Source organism: Oryctolagus cuniculus, chromosome 7 (genome assembly GCF_964237555.1).
Source record: "Oryctolagus cuniculus chromosome 7, mOryCun1.1, whole genome shotgun sequence".
NCBI classification, from domain to species: domain Eukaryota; kingdom Metazoa; phylum Chordata; class Mammalia; order Lagomorpha; family Leporidae; genus Oryctolagus; species Oryctolagus cuniculus.
Window position 1 is genome coordinate 12719796 of NC_091438.1, and position 20019 is coordinate 12739814.

The 20019-nt window shown below is 43.8% G+C and overlaps 1 protein-coding gene across 7 annotated transcripts in view; it reads right to left on the minus strand.

Moving 5' to 3' along the window:
• The window catches only part of RBM33 (RNA binding motif protein 33), a 150497-nt gene that overhangs the window by 63866 nt on the left and 66612 nt on the right, over positions 1-20019 (minus strand). For 5 of the 7 annotated variants that reach the window (XM_008263877.4, XM_008263875.4, XM_008263876.4 and 2 more), the window contains 3 exons: positions 17848-18056; positions 14545-14833; positions 5200-5258 (listed from right to left, as the gene is read on the minus strand). In XM_008263877.4, the coding sequence (XP_008262099.1) occupies positions 5200-5258; positions 14545-14833; positions 17848-18056 (557 nt within the window). The remainder of the gene's footprint in view (positions 1-5199; positions 5259-14544; positions 14834-17847; positions 18057-20019) is intronic. The other 2 variants (XM_070077227.1, XM_070077226.1) reach the window with 1 other exon arrangement.

The window sequence follows — 20019 nt, forward strand, 5'->3', positions numbered from 1 at the left end:
CATGGGCATTTGGAGAGTGAGCCAGTTGTGTGGAAGATCAATGGGTCAATCTCCCTTTCTCTCCCATTCAAATAAAAGCAAAAAAAAAAAAAAAAAAAAAAAAAAAAAAAAAAAACCCACAAAACCCTAAGTTGGCAAAATCTCAAATCAACAAAACACCTCAACAACTGACATTTTAGTGTTATTTGAACTGAGCAAACTTTGAAAAAAATAAGTATCTTTTTAAGTATAGATACCTAACTAGAAAAGATGCTTAGGATTAGAGTAGGACTTGTAACTTCGTTAATATAAAAAAAAATCATGCAACCTTGTGGAAAGAGAAACCAATTAGACTGATATGTAAAAAAAAGGACATTTGTAATTGAAAACAGAATTCAAATTAGAAACAAGGATAGAATCTGTCTTTCAGAAGGGGTAGGCATTTGACTAGTGGGTAGGGTACTTGCATCCCGTGTCTGAGTGCCTGCCTTAGACAGTCACCAGAGAGGCAGCAGATGATGATGATTCAAATAGCTGGCTTCCTACCATAGACCTGGGATAGGAGACTTCAACTGGGTTGCCTGTTTCTGCCTTCAGCCTGGGACAGTCCATACTTGGCCATTTTGAGCATTTGGGGACTAAAATAGCAGATGGGAGATCTCTGACTGTCTCTCTCTCTTTCGTTTTCTCTTTGCCTTTCAAATAAATTAAACAAGCAAATATTTAAAAATAAAAAGAGGTAAAGTAGTTTTGGCACACCTACTTCCTTGCCAAATCACCACAGAAACAAAAATACATACGGACACATACACAGTTTCGTGAAATTAGGTTCACAAGTCCTGACATGAATGGAAATGCTTTTGGGTATAGAGGGGTACATGATAAACCAGAATAAAAAGACTGGAGGCGGGGCCAGCGCTGTGGCGTAGCAGGTAAGTCCACCAACTGCCATGCTGGCATCCCATATGGGTGCTGGTTCAAGTCCTGGCTGCTCCTTTTCTGATCCAGCTCTCTGCTGTAGCCTGGGAAAGCAGTAGAAGATGGCCCAGGCCCTTGGGCCCTGCACCCATGTGGGAGACTTGGAGGAAGCTCCTGGCTTCGGATTGGCGCAGCTCTGGCCATTGCGACCATCTAGGGAGTGAACCAGCGGATGGAAGACTTTTCTCTCTCTCTCTCTCTCTCTCTGCCTCTCCTTATCTCTGTGTAACTCTGACTTAAATAAATCAATTAAAAAAAAAAAAAAAAAAAGACTAGGGGTAGACAAGGCAGCCCTCAGGGTGTATGTTAACCTCCCCTGACAACCAGCTTGCAAAAAGTATTCACTCTTCACATAACTGGTACATAATTTACATTTAGAGGATTAATATTCTTATATGAAAAGTGTGAAAAATATTCATTCTCTGACATGCTATCACTTTTTATGTTTTATACTTACAAAAAAGATTCATAATTGTGATTTGAAAAAAGGAAAGACTAAAACGAATAGAAGTTTGGAGGCCAATGCTACGATGCTGGCATCCCATATGGGCCCCAGTTTCAGTCCCAGCTACTCCACTTCTGATCCGGTTCCCTGCTAATGGCATGGGAAAGCAGTGGAAAACTGCCCAAGTCCTTGGGCCCCTGCAACCACATAAGAGACCAGGAAGAAGCTCCTGGCTCCCGCTTTGGCCTGGGCGAGCCGTGGTCGTTTTGGCCATTTGGGAAGTGAACCAGCAGATGGAGGATCTTTCTCTGTGTCTCCCTCTCTGTAACTCTGTCTTTCAAATAAATAAATATATCTTAAAAACAAAACAAAACAAAAAAGAACCTGCATGTGGGGCTTAAAGAAAAATACATGTTAAATAGTAGGTAACAGTTAAAGAGAACATTTCAAAATCATGTCACTTCAAAGTCATATCTATCACTAATTTCTACCACCCCACATACTTCCCATCTCAAAACTGGAAAACACTACGTGTTGCAGAAAGTTTTCCAATTACAGTTCAATAGTATTCACTCTCCTCAGAATACTAAATAACTTAAAAATAAATTAAATGTGGGCTGGTGCTGTGGCAGGTAAAGCCAGTGCCTGCAACACCAGCATCCCATATGGATGCCAGTTTGTGTTCCGGCTTCTCCACTTCCAATCCAGCTCTCTGGTAATGGCATAGGAAAAGTAGCGGAAGATGGTCTAAGCACCCCTAACACCCATAAGGGAGACCTGGATGAAGCTTCTGGCTCCTGGATTTGGCCTGGCCCTGGCTTGGCTGCTGTAGCCACATGGGGAGTAAGCCAGTGGTAGATCTCCCTCTCTGTCTCTTTCAAATAAATAGATAAATCTTTAAAAAAAAGTCCCAGTCTGAGCTGCTCCTCTTCCGATCCAGCTCTCTGCTATGGCCTGGGAAAGTGGTAGAAGATGGCCCAAGTCCTTGGGCCCCTGCACTTGCATGGGAGACCTGGAAGAAGCTCCTGGCTCCTGGCTGGATCAGCACAGTTCCAGCCATTGCAACTATCTGGGGAGTGAACCAGCGAATGGAAGACACCCCCCCCCCGCCTCTGTAACTCTTTCAAATAAATAAAATAAATCTAAAAAAAATACATTAAATGTTTTACAAAATTTTGATTGTCCTGTTATAATATCCTCCAAGTATTTTTTCTAGTATCATATGCAATTAAATTTACACAAATAAAAATTTTAAGTTGCTAATGTTATGTAAACCAATTTTACAAAACATTAGTTACAGACAATATTTTTCTTTTTTTTTTTTTTTAAAGATTTTGATTTATTTATTTGAGAGGTAGAGTTACAGACAGTGAGACGGAGAGAGAGAGAGGTCTCCCTTCCATTGGTTCCCTCCCCAAATGGCCGCAACGACTGGAATTATGCCGATCCAAAGCCAGCAGCCAGGTGCTTCTTACTGGTCTCCCACATGGGTACAGGGGCCCCCAAGGACTTGGGCCATCTTCCGCTGCTTTCCCAGGCCACAGCAGAGAGCTGGACTGGAAGGGGAGCAACCGGGACTAGAACCCGGCACCCATATGGGATGCCGGCGCTGCAGGCAGAGGATTAACCTACTGTGCCATGGCACTGGTCCCTGTATGTTTCTTGAACTACATTGCTTTCTCACTTTAAATTTTACCCCACAGTGCAAATGAAACATCAGAACATGACTAATAATAATTCTAACATAAATGTTCACAATCCTGAGAAAGTAAAATGGCCTTAAAAAGTCAATGCTTCACAATAACTAGCACATAAACCACTGCAGTAGAATAAATGTACCTAACAGAGGTGGATATTTGGGACAGCATTTAAGTTGCCACTTAGGGTATCTACCATCCTGTTTGAGACTGCCTGGTTGAGTCCTAACTATTCCATTTCTTACCCAACTGCCTGCTGAAGGTACCAAGAGATGGCAAATGATGGCTTCAGTACTTGGGTTCCTGCAACCCACACGGGAGACCTGAATGGAGTGCTCGGTTCCTTGCTTTGGCCTGGCCCAGCCCTGGCTGCTGCCAGCATGGGGTTGGTGTGTGAACCAGCAATGAAAGATCTCTCGTTCAAATAAAATGAAAGTAACTTTTCTTAAAAAGGGATCTAATGATTACAACATACTTTATCCTGACGTAATGCAGTAAAATAGCTATTCAGAAAAATGTTTGAACACAGAATAACAGTAAAGAGCAAATTTTAAAACTTGGTAAATAATATTTAAAAAAATAACTATAAGGAAACAAAATCAATCATGAACCATCATTAGAAACCATATCATAGGGGCTGCTGTTGTGGAATAGTGGGTAAAGCTACAGCCTGCAGTGCCAGCATCCCATACGGGTGCTGGTTCAAGTCCCAGCTGCTACACTTCCGATTCAGCTTCCTGCTTATGGCCTGGAAAAGCAGAAGATGGCCCAAGTCCTTGGGCCCTTGTACCTGGGCAGGAGACCCGGAAGAAGCTCCAGGCTTCAGATCAGCGCAGCTCTGGCCCGGCTGCCATTTGGGGAGTGAACCAGCAGATGGATGACCACCCCACCCCCCGCCTCTGCCTTTTTGTAACTCTTTTAACTAAATAAATAAAGCAAAACAAGGAAAAGAAAGGAAAGAAATCATAATGCATACATAAGCACAAATCAAGACAGTTTCCAAAAAATCTAATACTAATTTTAATAACCACTTAATTATACATTTAGATTCTTAATTTAAATCTTTTTAGTACATGACACATATAAATGTTAACTATCGAAGTATCAAAGCTGAACAAATAGACAACTTACATATTTCCTGAAATAATCAGATCATCTGTTTTACTTAAAAATGACACCTGAATGCTACTTTCTGATACATTTTACCCCACATTGTTTTTAAAAGGAACATGTGTTCCCTGGCATTTTTCTTCAATTTAAAACATGCTGGGGGCCAGTGCTGTGGCGCAGTGGATTAACGCCCTGGCCTGAAATGCTGGCATCCCATTTGGGTACCGGTTTGAGACCCAGCTGCTCTACTTCTGATCCAGTTCTCTGCTATGGCCTGGGAAAGCAGTAGAAGATGGCCCAAATCCTTGGGCCCCTGCACCCACGTGGGAGACCTGGAAGAAGCTCCTGGCTCCTGGCTTCTGATTGGCACAGCTCCAGCCGTCGCAGCCAATTGGGGAGTGTAATTCTGACTTTCAAGTAAATAAATAAATCTTTAAAAAAAAAAAAAAAAAAAAAAACATGCTGGATGAATGAGTAAAGTAATAGAGTACATGAAAGCTTTAGTGTCTGTGTGGGTATACAAGTGCAAGAGACAGAAAATGTGTGCTTCCTTTTAAAAATATTTTCAAAACATAAAACTAATGACATTAGAAGTCTTTTAAAAACAATTAGAAAGCCTGTTCTTATTCCCTACAATTTGACAAACTTACCAACACACATGGACATGTGCCACCTACCGAAGCATGGCCTTTTCTTTCCCACGTAACCCATGCCAATAACGAAAACCAAAATTCATATCCTTAAACACAAAATGCATTCCTTCCACCAATGATCCTGGTTCAACACTTCTACAGTTAAACAAAATTAATTCCACTCTCAAAATGCACTGACCCTAAGCTTTCAGCAAACACTCCACTGCAGAGATTGCTGTCACTATTTACAAATCCTTGAAATTGTATTTGGCTAAAAGCCCTTGCACTTGCTGTATCACTATTTCTCAGTAAGTGTGCGTTCATTCCCATCAGAGCAGAAGGAACAGCTGCTACTCACTGGGAATCTCTGGGGTCCCACAGCAGGTCTTGGCTGGCTCGGAACTGGCAGCAAGGGCACTGCAAGAAAAACCTCTCGTTACAAATAGTATCACTTCACAACCAAACTCACCAGAGCAGGAAGACAGCATATGATGTTTAATAGAACATACATATTATGTGATACATTACGTTTACACTTAAGCTAAGTAGTTAATATTTTTAAATTCCATGAAATGGAAAAGTAGACAGAGACAGAGAGACAGAGAGACAGAGAGACAGAGAGACAGAGAGAGAGAGAGAGAGAGAGAGAGAGAGAGAGAGATTTCAACCGGTAGCTCACTCCCCAAACAGCTGCAATGGCCCAGGATGAGCAAGGCCAAAGCCAGGAGCCAGAAACACCACCTGGATCTTCTACATGGGTAGAAAGGGCCCTAATCCTTGACCATCTTCCACTGCTTTCCCAGGCACATTAGCAAGGATCTAGACTGGAAGTGGAACAGCCAGGATTTCAACCAGTGCTCATATGGAATGCTGGAGTAGCTGCCACAACACTGGACTGAAAGAACCTTAAATTTCAGGGGCCAGCGTTGTAGCATAGTGGGTAAAGCTGCCACCTGCAGTGCCAGCATCCCATATGAGCACCAGTTCAAGTCCCAGCTGCTCCACTTCCAATCCAGCTCTCTAGTATGGCCTGGGAAAGCAGTAGAAGATGGCCTAAGTTTTGGGCCCTTGTACCCGTTTGGGAGATCCAGAAAAAGTTCCTGGTTCCTGGCGTGAAATCAGCACAGCTCTGGCCACTGTGGCCAATTGGGGAGTGCACCACTGGATGGAAGACCTCTCTCTCACTCTGTCTCTCTGCCTCTGTAACCCTTTCAAATAAAATAAATAAATCCTTTAAAAAATTTCAGTAATGAATTACTATTTAGAATTAATGTAGTTCACAACAAAGATAGTATTCTTCTAAAGAAAGACATTTTTTCATACTCATATTTAGATTATTTAAAGACTATTGAGCTCCAATTACACTCTCATATCCTAATCATATACAAATTGAAAATAATCTAGAATCATCAAAGTGAGGGGAGAAGGGAGGGAGGAAGTGAAGCAAGCAGAGAACAGAAAATAGCACACCCTGAGAACTGGAGAAAACGCTCACATACCCTCATAAAAACCATTAACTAAACAATCTACTATTCCAAGACTTTCAGGTCATTTACAGTTTTTAAACAAGCAGAACTATCATCAAGCTTCCATCAGAACAAAGAACAAAGTTATTTTTTAAAAGACATTTTACAATGTCAAAGTAAAGCTGCTGCCTCCAACGCTGGCATCCCATATGGGTGCCAGTTCATATCCTGGCTGCACCACTTCCAATCCAGCTCCCTGTTAATGGTCTGGGAAATGCCCCAAGCGTTTGGACCCCTGTCACCCACATGGGAGTCTTGGAAGAAGCTCCTGGCTCCTGGCTTCAGTGTGGCCCATTCTTGGCCTTTGTGGCCATCTGGGAAGTGAATCCGTGGATGGAAGATATATTCTTTTGAATAAATAAACAAATCTTGGTGTTGGTGCTGTGGCATAGCGGGTAGAGCCGCTGCCTGCAGTGCCAGCATCCCATATGGGTGCTGGTTGGAGTCTCAGCTGCTCCACTTCTGATCCAGCTCTCTGCTATGGCCTAGGAAAGCAGTAGAAGATGGTCTAAGTCATTAGGCCCCTGCACTCGCGTGGGAGACCTGGAAGAAGCTCCTGGCTTCAGATCGGCACAGCTCTGGCCATTGTGGCCATCTGGAAAGTGAACCAGCAAATGAAGGACCTCTCTCTGTCTCTGCCTCTCCTTCTCTCTCTGTGTAACTTTGACTTTCAAGTAAATAAATAAATCTTTAAAAATAAATAAATAAATAAGCAAGCAAATATTAAAAAATAAAAAAGACATTTCATAGTAAGGAAGACACTAGATATCAGTTTCGTAACTGGGGGCTCAATCAGTTATGTTTAAGCTTTGAAATTTACATGCCATTGTGCTCTTGATTTTCAAAAGAAACCACCTAAGAACATGCTATATCAGTCATAAACATTCATCTAAGAAGCTCTCAGAGGGGGGCCAGCCCTGTGGTATAATGCAGTGCTGACATCCCATAAGGGTACCAGTTCAGGTCCTGGCTGCTCCACTTTCAATCCAGCTCTCTACTATGGCCTGGGAAAGCAGTGGAAGATGGCCCAAGTGCTCAGACCCCTGCACCTGCATGGGAGACTCAGAAGAGGCTTCAGGCTCCTGGCTTTGGATTGGCCTGGCTATGGCCATTGCAGCCATTCTGGGAGTGGATGGAAGATCTATCTTTCTTTCTCTGCCTCTGCCTCTCTGTAACTCTTTCAAAGTAAATCTTAAAAAAAAAAAAAAAAAAAAAAAAAAAAGTCCACTTATACATATCACATAGTTTGTATTGTACCATATTTTGTATTTAAGAAATTTCTGGTAAATGAGAAATACAGAGATGATACATAAATAAACAAGCTATTGATATTATTTTAAACATGGAGTGCTAGGGGATCAGCGAGATGGCTCACAACCAAGCTGCCAGCTGGGGTGCCAGCACCTCGGGAAGGAGTACTTGCCTGGGGCCTAGTCCCAGCTTTGCTCCCCATCCAGCTTCCTGCTAATCGGTTCTCTGGGAGGTAGGAGGTAATGACTCAAGTGTCTGGGTCCCTGCTGCCATGTGGGAGCCCTGCACTGAGTTCCTGCCCAGCCCTAATCCAATCCAGCCCAGCATGCTGCAGGCATTTGGGTGGACCGGCAGATGGCAGCTCTCTCCAACTCTCTCTGCCACTCCAGAAAAACAAAAAGTTAGAGTAAACTATTTGGAGACGACACTGGGGCTCAGAGGGTTCTGCTGATACTTTTGACACCAGCATTCTGTATCAGAGCACCAGTTTCTGTCCTGGCTACTCCACTTCCAATAAGCTCTCTGCTGATGCACCTGGAAAAACAGCAGAAGACGGCCCCAGTGCTTAGGCCCCTGCACCCACATGGGAGACCTGGATGGATGGAGTTCCAGGCTTCTGGCTTGGGCCTGGCCCAGTCTTGGCTGTTGCAGTCATCCAGGGAGAGAACCAGCAATTGGAAAAATTTTGTCTCCCTCTCTCTGCAACTCTTTCAAATAAATTTTTAAAAAGATTCAAAAGAAAATTCTCTGTGACACACAGAAAGAAAAAACTAGAGATTCTCTGATCTCAGAAGATTATGATGAAGTTAAAAAAGCTATTTTTAAATAATATAATAAAACTTTTTAAAATTAAGCACCAAATATAAAATACTCAACTCATGCTTAGAAAGCATCTCTTGGGCTGGCACTGTGATACATCAGGCAAAGCCACCACCTGAAACATTAGCATCTCATGTTAGAATGCCAGTTCAAATCTCACCTGCTGTTTCTGACCCAGAGCCCTTTTAACGTACCTGGGAAAGCAGCAGACAATGTCCCAAGTACTTGGGCCCCGCCACCCATGTGGGAGACCTGAATGCAGTTCCTGGCTCCCAACTTCAGCCTGGCCCAGCCCTGGCAGTTGCAAACATTTGAGGAGTAATTTAGTAAACAGATCTCTTTCTTTCTCTCTCTCTCCCCTCTCTGTCATTCTGCCTTTCAAATAAATAAGTCTGTTTTTTTTTTTTAAGGTTCTGAAGAGCTAGCAATTTTATAAAACATCAACATCTCTTTTTTTAGAAAATAAACTATATTAAAAAACAACAAAAAGAGACAGAGCAAAAAAGGCTAACAGAAAACAAAAGGGAATAGCTAAAACAGGTGTGAGCAGACAGATTAGACACCTGGCTCTGTCCAGAGAATCCCTTGATCAGAATATGCAGGTGTCTGCAAACCATCTGGTATGGTTTAGATAATAGTTTGGGTGTCTCCCAAAGGCTCATGTATTGGTGCTTGGTCCCCAACGTCTTACATTAAGGTTTATGGAACAAAGTTCACGGTTAAGAGATGAAGGGTGGAGATTTGATCTGATCCGCATCTAGATGTGCCCAGGTTTTAGGCCACTAGGGTGTGCCTTCAGAAGGTAGCTTTTACAGGAGGGTTGGTTATAAAAGCTGAGCTCCGCTTGGCTGCTCTCTCTGCCTCCTAGCTTGCCACACGATCTTCCTTCTGCACAAATCCTGCCAGCCATCACCTTCACCAGACACCAGATCAATGAGGCTATCTGATCGTGGACTGCAAAGCTTCAAAACCACGAGCCAAATAAACCTTTTTACTTTATAAGTTAGCTTCTCTCAGACTGTAGTAATGAAGAGTTGAATACGCCATCCTGGACAGGCTGTGCAGTTAGCTATATTTGCTAGGAAGACAATGGGCCTAGGCAGCTGTTTCCTTACACCAATGAAAGCAGAAGAGAAGTTGCAATATTAGAGACCAGTCTAATTGAACTTGAAAATTTATTATTTAGATCTCTGTTGTCCCATGTAATTAATGAACTAATTTAGCTTTCAATTTTTTTTTTTTTTTTTTTTTTTTTTTTTGACAGGCAGAGTGGACAGTGAGAGAGAGACAGAGAGAAAGGTCCGAAGCCAGGAGCCAGGTGCTTCTCCTGGTCTCCCATGGGGTGCAGGGCCCAAGCACTTGGGCCATCCTCCACTGCACTCCCGGGCCACAGCAGAGAGCTGGCCTGGAAGAGGGGCAACCAGGAAAGAATCCGGCGCCCCGACCGGGACAAGAACCCGGTGTGCCAGCGCCGCAAGGCGGAGGATTAGCCTATTGAGCCACGGCGCCGGCTTAGCTTTCAATTTATTGCAATAACTATAGTAGCAGCCAAATGTCCACCAAAAGTAGTTAAATAAATTATAATCTAATATTCTTCATCCTCAAAAAGGAAATATATGCAATCAGGAAAAGATGTGGACATACTGTTAACTTTTTTAAAAAAGATTGTGTAATGTACTTCTGTGCATAAAGTAGGAAGTCACTGGTTTAATCTATCACGCACAAACAGGACCTCTCAGTACTCAGTCCCTCTCAAAAACAACTGTGGATTTCTATTTAAGCTCATAATATTCTCTAAGGAATAAACAACTGCTTCAAGTGTTTTGTAGCAAAAACAATTTTCCCATCTCCTGCACCAGTGTACAAGATCAAAGATGTACTAAAGAGTAGGAGTGTGCAGCACTAAAGATTCTGACTTCAAGATAAAAATATAAAAAACCGTCTAGCTGGTTCTAAGAGTTCAGAAACTTTTTCAGAAAGTGAATCATGTATTTCCTGAATTCGACGTGAGCTTTGGGGTGCAAAGTCTGCATCCTACACTTGTTAGAGTGAGGACTTTAAGCAAGGGATACCATTTACATACCTAGGGGTTTCCTTATAGCTTACCACTTTGTGGTTCTGATACTGTTTGTTTTTGTTAAGCTAAACAGTTGCCATTTTATCAAGTGATAGTTTTCCACTGAATGCTACAAGGAAGTACACAAGAATAACAAATGCTGGCTTAAGTAAAATTATTCCAAAAAATTAAATCTATTGTAGGTCCACATGTAGGAAAATAATTGTAGATAATATGCAAATAATGATTTTATTGAGAGCCAGCCTCCCCCTTCACACACACATATGTGTTCACTAGACTACTAAGAGACACAGTTGCTGTGCTGGCTGGTGATGCATTCAACGTTCCTGCCCTTCAACAGCTCAGGTAAGAGAATGAGGAGAGCAGGTGATTGTTCTAACACAGGGAGAGAAGAGCTATGCCAGTAGCCAGGGGACATACACTGGTGTCAGTCAAGAGGAGTCAGGAAGACTCAAAGGAGAGTAACCATGCTTCACAACCTCACGTTTCTCTGCCAGGCAAACGGCCTGGTGTACAACAGAAGCAGTCTCCTGATGGTGGCGTAGACACTGTCAAGAGGGGTCCCTAACCTCACCCATTCCAAACCAGCCTGTCACTGTCACAGGCCTCTGCTTTAAGCCCAGAAAGGAACTTCATCAAGTTCTTGGCCCAAGTATAACAGCACAAGAGAGCCCCAGCTCCAGATCACATACCATCTTCCACATTTTAAGTCCCATCTAGGGTTCTCCCAACTGAAACTTCTCTGCTGCACCCTTTGGAAACCCAAGTACAGCATCATCAGAGCCCACAATGTCCTTTGGCTCCCTTACTTCCTACTCTAAAATCTAGCTCTCCCGAGGCCCTCCTGGGTAACAGATGCTCTTCTCTCACAGTCTCAGGGTCAAAGGTCTAGGAGTGGGACGGGCTCCTTCCTGATTTCACCACTGTTCCAAAACCTAGCCCTGACCCTGTGTCATCAGATGACACCCAACCGCCTACTGCTCCTCTGAGGTCTCAGGGAGTCTGACTTCGGGCTTACTGCCAGTGTCTTTAGCACTCATCCTGTCTTTAAGTCAACCCTGAGTAAACGCAGAGGTGAGCTCTCCTGCACTCTGCCTGCCTCACAGTTCCGTGCCAGCACAGTCCCAGTCTTGGTGGCCACCTTATCAGTAACGGCCACCTTTCCTTCTGCAGTCTCCATGCAGCAGCTCACTTGTCAATACTATCTTCTATCTTTCCACCTTACTCCCTGGAGGACCCTGCCTTGACCACTGCCTCCTCCTCACTGTCTCCTCCTCTTCCCCCTGTATCTACCTTATCCTTCAGGGCCCATACTATAGGCACTGCTTCTCCTCTACTGCTTTTTAAAAACACAGTCTTAGTAAATCCAACTTTCTATTCCACACTCAACACTGTGTTGTATAGGTAAACAGAGGTGGAGGGACACAACTACAATGACTGATCTTACCTCAGATTAAAGACCACTACCCAAGTGCTCAGCACTCTGCTCTACCCTGCGCACATCCACTCTTCATCCCCAGAGGATGACATCTTAACTTTTATCCTCAGACCTTCTTCGTTTCCTCCTACATCGCACTCTGAGCTGCTTGTTACTCATGGAGAAAATGAAGCCATCCAGAAAGAACCTACACACTATCCACCAATCTACCCATCAGCATTGCCACCTCACTGTCTGCCCCTACTGTGGAGGGCCCACTGTCCCTGCATCTCAGGAGTCCACCTCTGCAACTGGTCCTTTAACAATGAGCTTTCCCTCTTGCCTGCACCAAAAGTTCACAATGTAAGTTTTCCCATCTTAAAATTAAAAAAACATTAAAAAATAAAAAAAAAAAACTGTCTCTCAAGCCCATTTCTTCTCACCAATTACCATCAAATTATTTTAACAAAACACCATCAAAGCCTTATCAATCCAATGATCTCCAATTCCATGTCCCATCTCAAGTCAGGCTAATACTTCCTCCACCTTACCAAAACCACCTGTCAAGATCCCTAACATCAGGACCAGGATTGTGGCATAGCAGGTAAAGATTTTGCCTGCAATGCCAGCATCTCACATGGGAACTGGTTCATGTCCCAGCTGCTCCACTTCCAATCCAGTTCCCTGCTATGTGGCCTGGGAAAGCAGTGGAAGATGGCTCAAGTGTTTGGGCCCCTGTTACCCTTGTGGGAGAACCTGATAAAGATCCTGGCTCACCGCTTCAGACTGGCCCAGCCCTGGCCATTGCAGCCATCTAGGGGAATGAACTAGCAGACAGGAGAAATCTCTCTCCCCTCCCCTCCCCTCCCCTCCTCTCTCTCTCTCCCGCTCTGTGTGTGTGTGTGTGTGTTTCCCTGCAACTCTGACTTTCAAACAAATAAATCTTAAAAAAAAAAAAAAAAAAGTCCCCAACATCTTCTTACCGTGAAGTACTGTATGCACTGATGAGCAGCAGGCCCACGCCAAGGCCATCAGCTTCCTCAGCACCTTCCTCCTCTCAGCAACCATGCCAGACAACCTTCTCAGCCCTGCTCTCATGGTGACGCCCAGGTTCCCATCCATCATCTTCCTCACACAACAACACTTTTTCTCCACAGCTCTAGAACCATCTACAGGCCAACAAGCCCCTACCTCATCCTTTGAGCCCAGATTCCTCATCTGAATTCAACCAAGTACGTACTTAGCCACTCCAGCCACATGTCTAGCTGGTATCTCCAATTTCCCACATCCAGAAAGAATTTGTGGTCCCCTATCTCAGGTGATGGCACTCCATCCCTTCAGGTGCTCAGGGCCACCTAGAATCATTCTTGCCTCCTTCTCTCTCTCACTGTCTTCTATCAGTAACTCCTACTTGGCTCTACCTCCCAACGTCACCAGCATCTAACTCCCCATAGTCACCCCATCACACTGACCAGGGCAACTTTCCTCTGCTTCCTGGTCTCCTGCAGTCACCTCCTAACTAGACATCATTGCCGTGACATGGCCTACCCACACACACAGAAGTATGCCGATCCTTTAAGATAAACCAGACCTTCTCATTCCCACATTCAGATCCTGTGTTTGGGCATCCATTTGGCTCAGAGTCAAAGCCAAGGTATTTGTGTGGCTCAGAATCCTACAGACCCAGTTCTACATCCTTGCTCTGCTTTCATCACCCTATTGAAGCCATTTGTGGCTTTTTGCTTGCTCAAACACATAAGACATGGTCTCACCTTGAGCAAGCCCCTTGTGCCTGCTGAACCCCCTGCCTGTAGCCTTCTTCTGTCAAACAGCCATGAAATCCTTCATCTCCCACCCGCTCAGTGAAGGCCAGCCTAATCACTCTACTGCACATGCGACTGACCCCTCTCTCCCATCCTGCTCTATTTCTCATCTTCAAATCCTCAGTTATCACGTTTACCGCTGACTGGCTCAGGTACACAGGAAGATCATGGCAGCAGAAAAGTGTTGGCCGTTCTATTCTCCAATATAACTCACACAGCAGGAATACAGTGCTAGCTCAGGAAATGTGTATTATCAGATGCATGAAAACACCCTTCACATGAACTGTTCTCAAACAGTATTCTAGCTTCAGGAACAAGTTTGTGAAATAGTAACATCAGCAATTCTTTAGCCACAATTAATATTTAAAAGATGGGCTTGTCCATCTGACCAGCTGACCGGAACCACAGGGGCACAGAAGTGGAACCGGACAAGGACACTCACCACTGCAAACATTTGCGTCATCAAGTTCAGGACATCACAAGTCAGACATTTCGACCACTGCCTCTAGTATAGTCTTTAATTCAGAATGTTCTCTATTTTCCATTCAATTGTAAAAATAAGAGACACATTATCACAGAACTAAATTTGGGAGGCACATATTACTACAATAGAAGTAAATGTGGCCCATCAAACCAGAGTAAGTGCTTGGGAAAGGCACCAAAGGAAACTACAGCCTTACCAACTTCAATGTGACAATCATTTTGCACGGCAAAGGTGCCAATGAGGTACACAAATGCCTTCAGATGCACAGTAGCCTACAACATTACAGGAGTGAAAGAAAACACGTACCTTGAACAGGAGTCACTACGGTCCCCTTGAAGTGCGGGTTGATGTGTATGTTCTTGGGTTGCTGTGGAGTTACAGGAGGAGGGGTCATCATTATTCTCGGGGTCTCTATCTGGGGAGGCATATGCATTCCCTGAGGTGGGGAGGGGTGATGTGGGTGCTGCAAGGGAAGCAGAGGCTGCAGCTGCTGCTGCTGGAACAGGCTTCGGATTGGCTGCTGCTGAGGAGGTGGCGGTGGTGGCGGAGGGGGAGGCTGAGGCTGTGGAGGAGGAATTAGTCTTGGAGAGTGAGTCTAGAAATCACACAAAAAAGAAAAATTCACAGAAATCAACATTTAGCATAAAAGTTAAACAATGCTGACATGCTACAAATTTATAAATTGAAGTTTAAAAGTTACAATTTAAGAAGTAAATTTACAGTAGTATCTTCTATAAAAAACAGAGGAGGGGAGCGGGAAAGAAGCTGTTCCACCTGTTCTTAATGAGGGCTACACTGTCTCACAGTCAAGTCAATCTAAAGGCAAGGAGGGGGAAAATGGCAGTCCCCAAACACCAAGCATGAGATTTGAAAGAAAAATCTCAGCTTAGCAAACCAAACTGCCCACAACGAGCAAGGCACCTTGCTGGGAACAGAACAGAAGCCACCACAGACCCTCACTGCACAGTCAATCCTGCTCCCCCTTCAAGAAATCTCAGACAGAGAGGGGCATGCCCATGTAACCCTGCTCCAGAAATGAGGTCTAACAAAAGACTGCGGCTGAAAGGCATCACATCTCTGAGGAGATGGGAGAAAGCTGCTTTAAGATGGCTACTGAGGAAGGAAGGGAAGAGAGGTGCCAAGCAGCCCAGAAGAAGGAAAAACCCACCTCTGGGAAAGCTAGGAGGGGCTAGGATAGCCACAGCACATAAGCAGAGAAGCAAGGACGGTGAGGGTACGGAGGCGCAAAGCGGTCAAACATGGCGGGGAGGAAGGTGATTGTTTTGTTGAACACAGTCATTAGAGGAGAGAGAATCAACATCAGCACCGATAGCTGTCATGTACTAAGCCCTCCTCATGTCTGAGGTACACAAAGTACTGACCTAGGTACTTGGGCCCTAGTTATCAACCTCCTTTCACTAAGATAAAGTACCTGGTAAGCAGAAAAATTGGAACTGAAGTTCAAACAATCTGATTCAACAAGTTTCATTTCTAACCACTAATCAAACTGCCCACATAATCAGCAGTAGGATACTACTAAATCAATCGTGATTTAACAAGCAGGTTCCCTGGGACAATGCCAAGTAACAGAGAAATCTGAATTCCGAGTGAATGCTTCCTTAAGATGCCATGTGCAACACATATAATGAGGACCTCCTCCCTGACTATCCCCCCTGAGTACGAAGATGATCACTCACAGTTGTGGGTGAGATGCAGTGGCATAACGGAGATGGAAGAGGACAGACCATTTAACAAGATATGTCAAGAGATGAATGGAAGAAATGGCCCCAGTCTGGCAAAGAGCAAGGAGACATTTCAGACAAACGATGCGTAGCATTTTAAAACCAAATGGTATACGACCTTGGCTGGCCTATTTTTACCTTGGGGAATACTTTTCTGAAGATTTCAGTACAAGGTTAAATCCACTGCTGTTCACTCTCCCAGAATCCAGTATGCTATTCCCTACATATCTGCACTTACACTTTTAATTAAAAATAAAAATGGAAGAGAGGAGAAAGGGAGATTAAATGAGAGAAAGCAGGGGCAGTTTTAGAATATAAGTGATTGCACTCAAAATCTCATCCACCCAAAGAAGAGCTCAAGCAATCTGATGTTCAAGGCCCCAGAGCGGGGTCTGACACCATTCAGTGCATGATTCAGGACAGTGATGAATGCAGGGAGCAAGGACTGGCCGAGGAAAGCAATGGGTACAGGCAGAGATGGAGCCAGGAATCTTCCCTCCACAATGCTGCAGGTGAGAGCAGAGGAGCTGGAGAGCTCGGGAGCGCAGAGTTCGGAGACTCAGAGGTGTCCGTGATTCGGGAGCAGGGAAGCAGCAGGTTCACTTCAGACAGCCCTGATTTCCTCAGCGAACTGGCAATGATGAAACACCATCAACTACGAGATTAGCCCATAACTCACATTCAAAGCTGGTTTATTCCTGTACCTAGTTAGCGCTCACAGGCCAGCTCATCCACGTTAGACTAGATGTCACAGATGCAATATCATAATCCGGATTCAGGTCAACTAAGGAGGTCAGTGGGTTTCCCAGGATCTCAGAGACACAATTACGCAAAAACCAGTCTCCCAAGAGGCCAAAATAACTAACGGACAGGGGGTAGGGAAAGGGGAAAGTTGAGACACAAAAGGCTCAGCCTTGTTGATATTAAAGATGCTTAAGAACAAAAACAGCTGCATGAGCAAATAGCACAGTGACATGATGTCATCAAATACTGTGTGCTATGTGCAGCCCACCTACTTCTACTCCCTTTTACAGCAAAATTGGAGTTCTCATACAAAAATAAAACTTCACCCTTTCTACTTAGTTATTTCACAAATGGAAGGACATCTAAAATGTAAGATCTCGACACAGAGGCAACACAGTCTTCCCCTAAATTAGGATAAAAATCCAGAGGAACATATGATATAGATATAGATAGGTATATAGATATATAATGCATTTTTGTTTGAAGATTAACTTCTGAGAGAAAAAGCCTTACATTCCTAAAACTTAACTAAATTAACAAAAAGTTACAAATCCTGTCTCTGCCTCTGTGATACCCCAGTAGAAATTCAAATTACAACTTATTCCTAAATTATGGAAAGTTTTTAAGGACAGGGTAAGATATCACCGTAAGAAAAACTGCTGTTTAAGGAAAAACCCAAGGTAAACAATATAATGGAAACAATTTTTGTAAAATAAACTAGTGCCTCAATCAAATGTGTACTAACTTCTGGCCTACACATGCAGTGCACTCGAGAGAAACACCTTTAGAGGCACAAGAGAACAGCAAGGCTCCGCTGCTCATCTCTGGGGACACCAATTGTTCCATGGGTTCTTCCTTGGCAAGTCATGACATACGATTATTTTTTACTTCCAGATTACTTGAAGGGCTGAATTTCCAAGAGAGTGTGTATGAAATCACGTCACAAACTAAAAAGCAGAACCTCAGCCATTACTCCTATAACTAAAATTTAACTTCAGACTAAGACATAAACACGAAATACGATACACATAAAAGTATACTCCCATTTCTTCTTTAAGTTTTAAGGCCATCCGAGTAAAATCAAAAGAATGGCCATCTATCTGAATAAAACTGTAAGAATTACCACAACAGGAGGCTGTGTAGGCAACAGAGCGGGCCGGTGATCTTTCATCCTCCCCCTGTCACTGGTATCTCTCCTCTGGTCTCCCATTCCACGACACATCAAAGAGCCGCCTCTCCTTCCACCCCGCCTGGAACCATAGCGTCCCTGTTTATGCTGTCGCTCTCTTTCTTCGAATTCAAGCAATGCAGCTTTGGCTTCTGCTGAAAGCTCTATTTGAAAAGATGCATAAGTGTTAGATTTCTTCAAATGGCCCAAACTAGGTTTATAGGGAGAAAATAGGAAAGAGGTACATGAGAACAAAACTTTAGAACAGCAAATGACTTACCCTCAAATAAAAGTAAACTAGCAGTAACAAGAACTTATAACCCATTAGTGAAATCTATTTCATAAAGACAAGTTTTCCTTGAGACTACTAAAATGTGTTGAATAAAGCTGAAATGAAGGGGCTGAAGTTAAATTTAACCATTGCCCTTAACCTATTAGACATTTTGCAATCATTTACTGTCACTCAAGTAGATGACACTGGTCAAGAACTATCTCAACTGTCCCATACCAACTGGATTTTCTTATTAAAGCCAGGAGAGAGAAGGGCATAAGGACTAAAAAGAAAAGCAAGAGGAAGGGGAAAGGAAAGCAAATTCCCAATTATTTATATCTGGGAACTAAACTCTTTGGAGTAACGTTTTACCCAGGAGTTTAGAGGCCAGGTTACGATGCCTACATCCCATTTCAGGATGCCCGGGTTCAACACTGGCTCTGGCTCCTACCTCTAGCATCCTGCTAATACAAGCCCTGGCAGGCAAAGTTGGTGATGGCTCCAGTGATTGGGATCCTGTGGGAAGTCAAGTATTCGGGGAGTGAACCAACAAACAGGAACTCCTCTCTCTGCCTCTCAAATAACTGGACAATAAAATAACACATAACAGTGCGGCGGTTAAGCCACCACTCCCGGCTGCCCCGCTTCTGAAGCCGCTTCCTACTAATGCCCTGGCAAGGCAGCAAAAGATGGCCTAAGTGTTTTGGGCCTTTACTACCCTTGTGGGAGCCCCAGATGGAGCTAGAGCTCTGGGCTTCAGATTGGCGGAGTCCTAGATGCTGTGGTCACTTTGTGAGTGAACCAATGGATGAAAGACAGCCCTCTCTGCTTTGTCTGATGCTCTACCTTTCAGATACATAAATCTTTTTAAAAAAAAAAATTAATGAACTCACTCTGAAGACAAATTATTAAAGGTAACTTCATTAAGAATAGAAAACTCATTTAATAGTATTTGCTTTCAAATGTTCATATTTTAAATAAAACATTAAGAAAAAGGATATCTCACATCTATACAGTCTGATACGGAAGCCATATCAGATTAGAGCAAAGTAGCAGAAGGAAAAATATTAAACATTTGTGGAGCATCTAGTAATTCAATGCATTACAGATACAAAACACATGGGCACTGGCCCAAAAAAACTTCTCACAGTTCTTCTAAGTTCCTAAGGGAAAAAAACTGGTTTGTCCCAATAGGGTCCCTTTATTTTACAATAATATCTAAACAGTGACAAAGGATCTAATATTAATAATAAAATCTGTTTTCTGAAGATGTCACTGAGGGGCCAGTGTTATGGTACAGGTTAAGCCACTGGCTGTGATGCAGACATTCCATATGAGCATAAGCACTGGTCTGAGTATCGGCTGTTCTACTTCTGATCTAGCTCCTTGCTAATTCACCTGGGAAAGCAGCGCAAAATGCCCCAAGTGCTTGGGCCTATGTCACCTACACAGGCTATCCAAATACCAGAGTTCCTGGCTCCTGACTTCAGTCTGGCCCAGCTGCAGTTGTTGCAGCCATTTGAGGGATAAAGATACTCATTCATTCTCTCTCTCTCTCTGCCTTTCAAATAAATAAATAGATCTTAAAAAAAAAAAAAAAAAAGTTAGTGAATGGAGCCAGCGCCGTGGCTCACTTGGTTAATCCTCTGCCTGCAGCGCCGGCATCCCATATGGGCACCGGTTCTAGTCCCGTTGCTCCTATTCCAGTCTAGCTCTCTGCTGCGGCCCAGGAGTGCAGTGGAGGATGGCTCAAGTACTTGGGCCCTGCACCAGCATGGGAGACCAGGAGGAAGCGCCTGGCTCCTGGCTTCGGATCGGTGTAGCTCCGGCCGTAGCGGCCTTTTGAGGGGTGAACC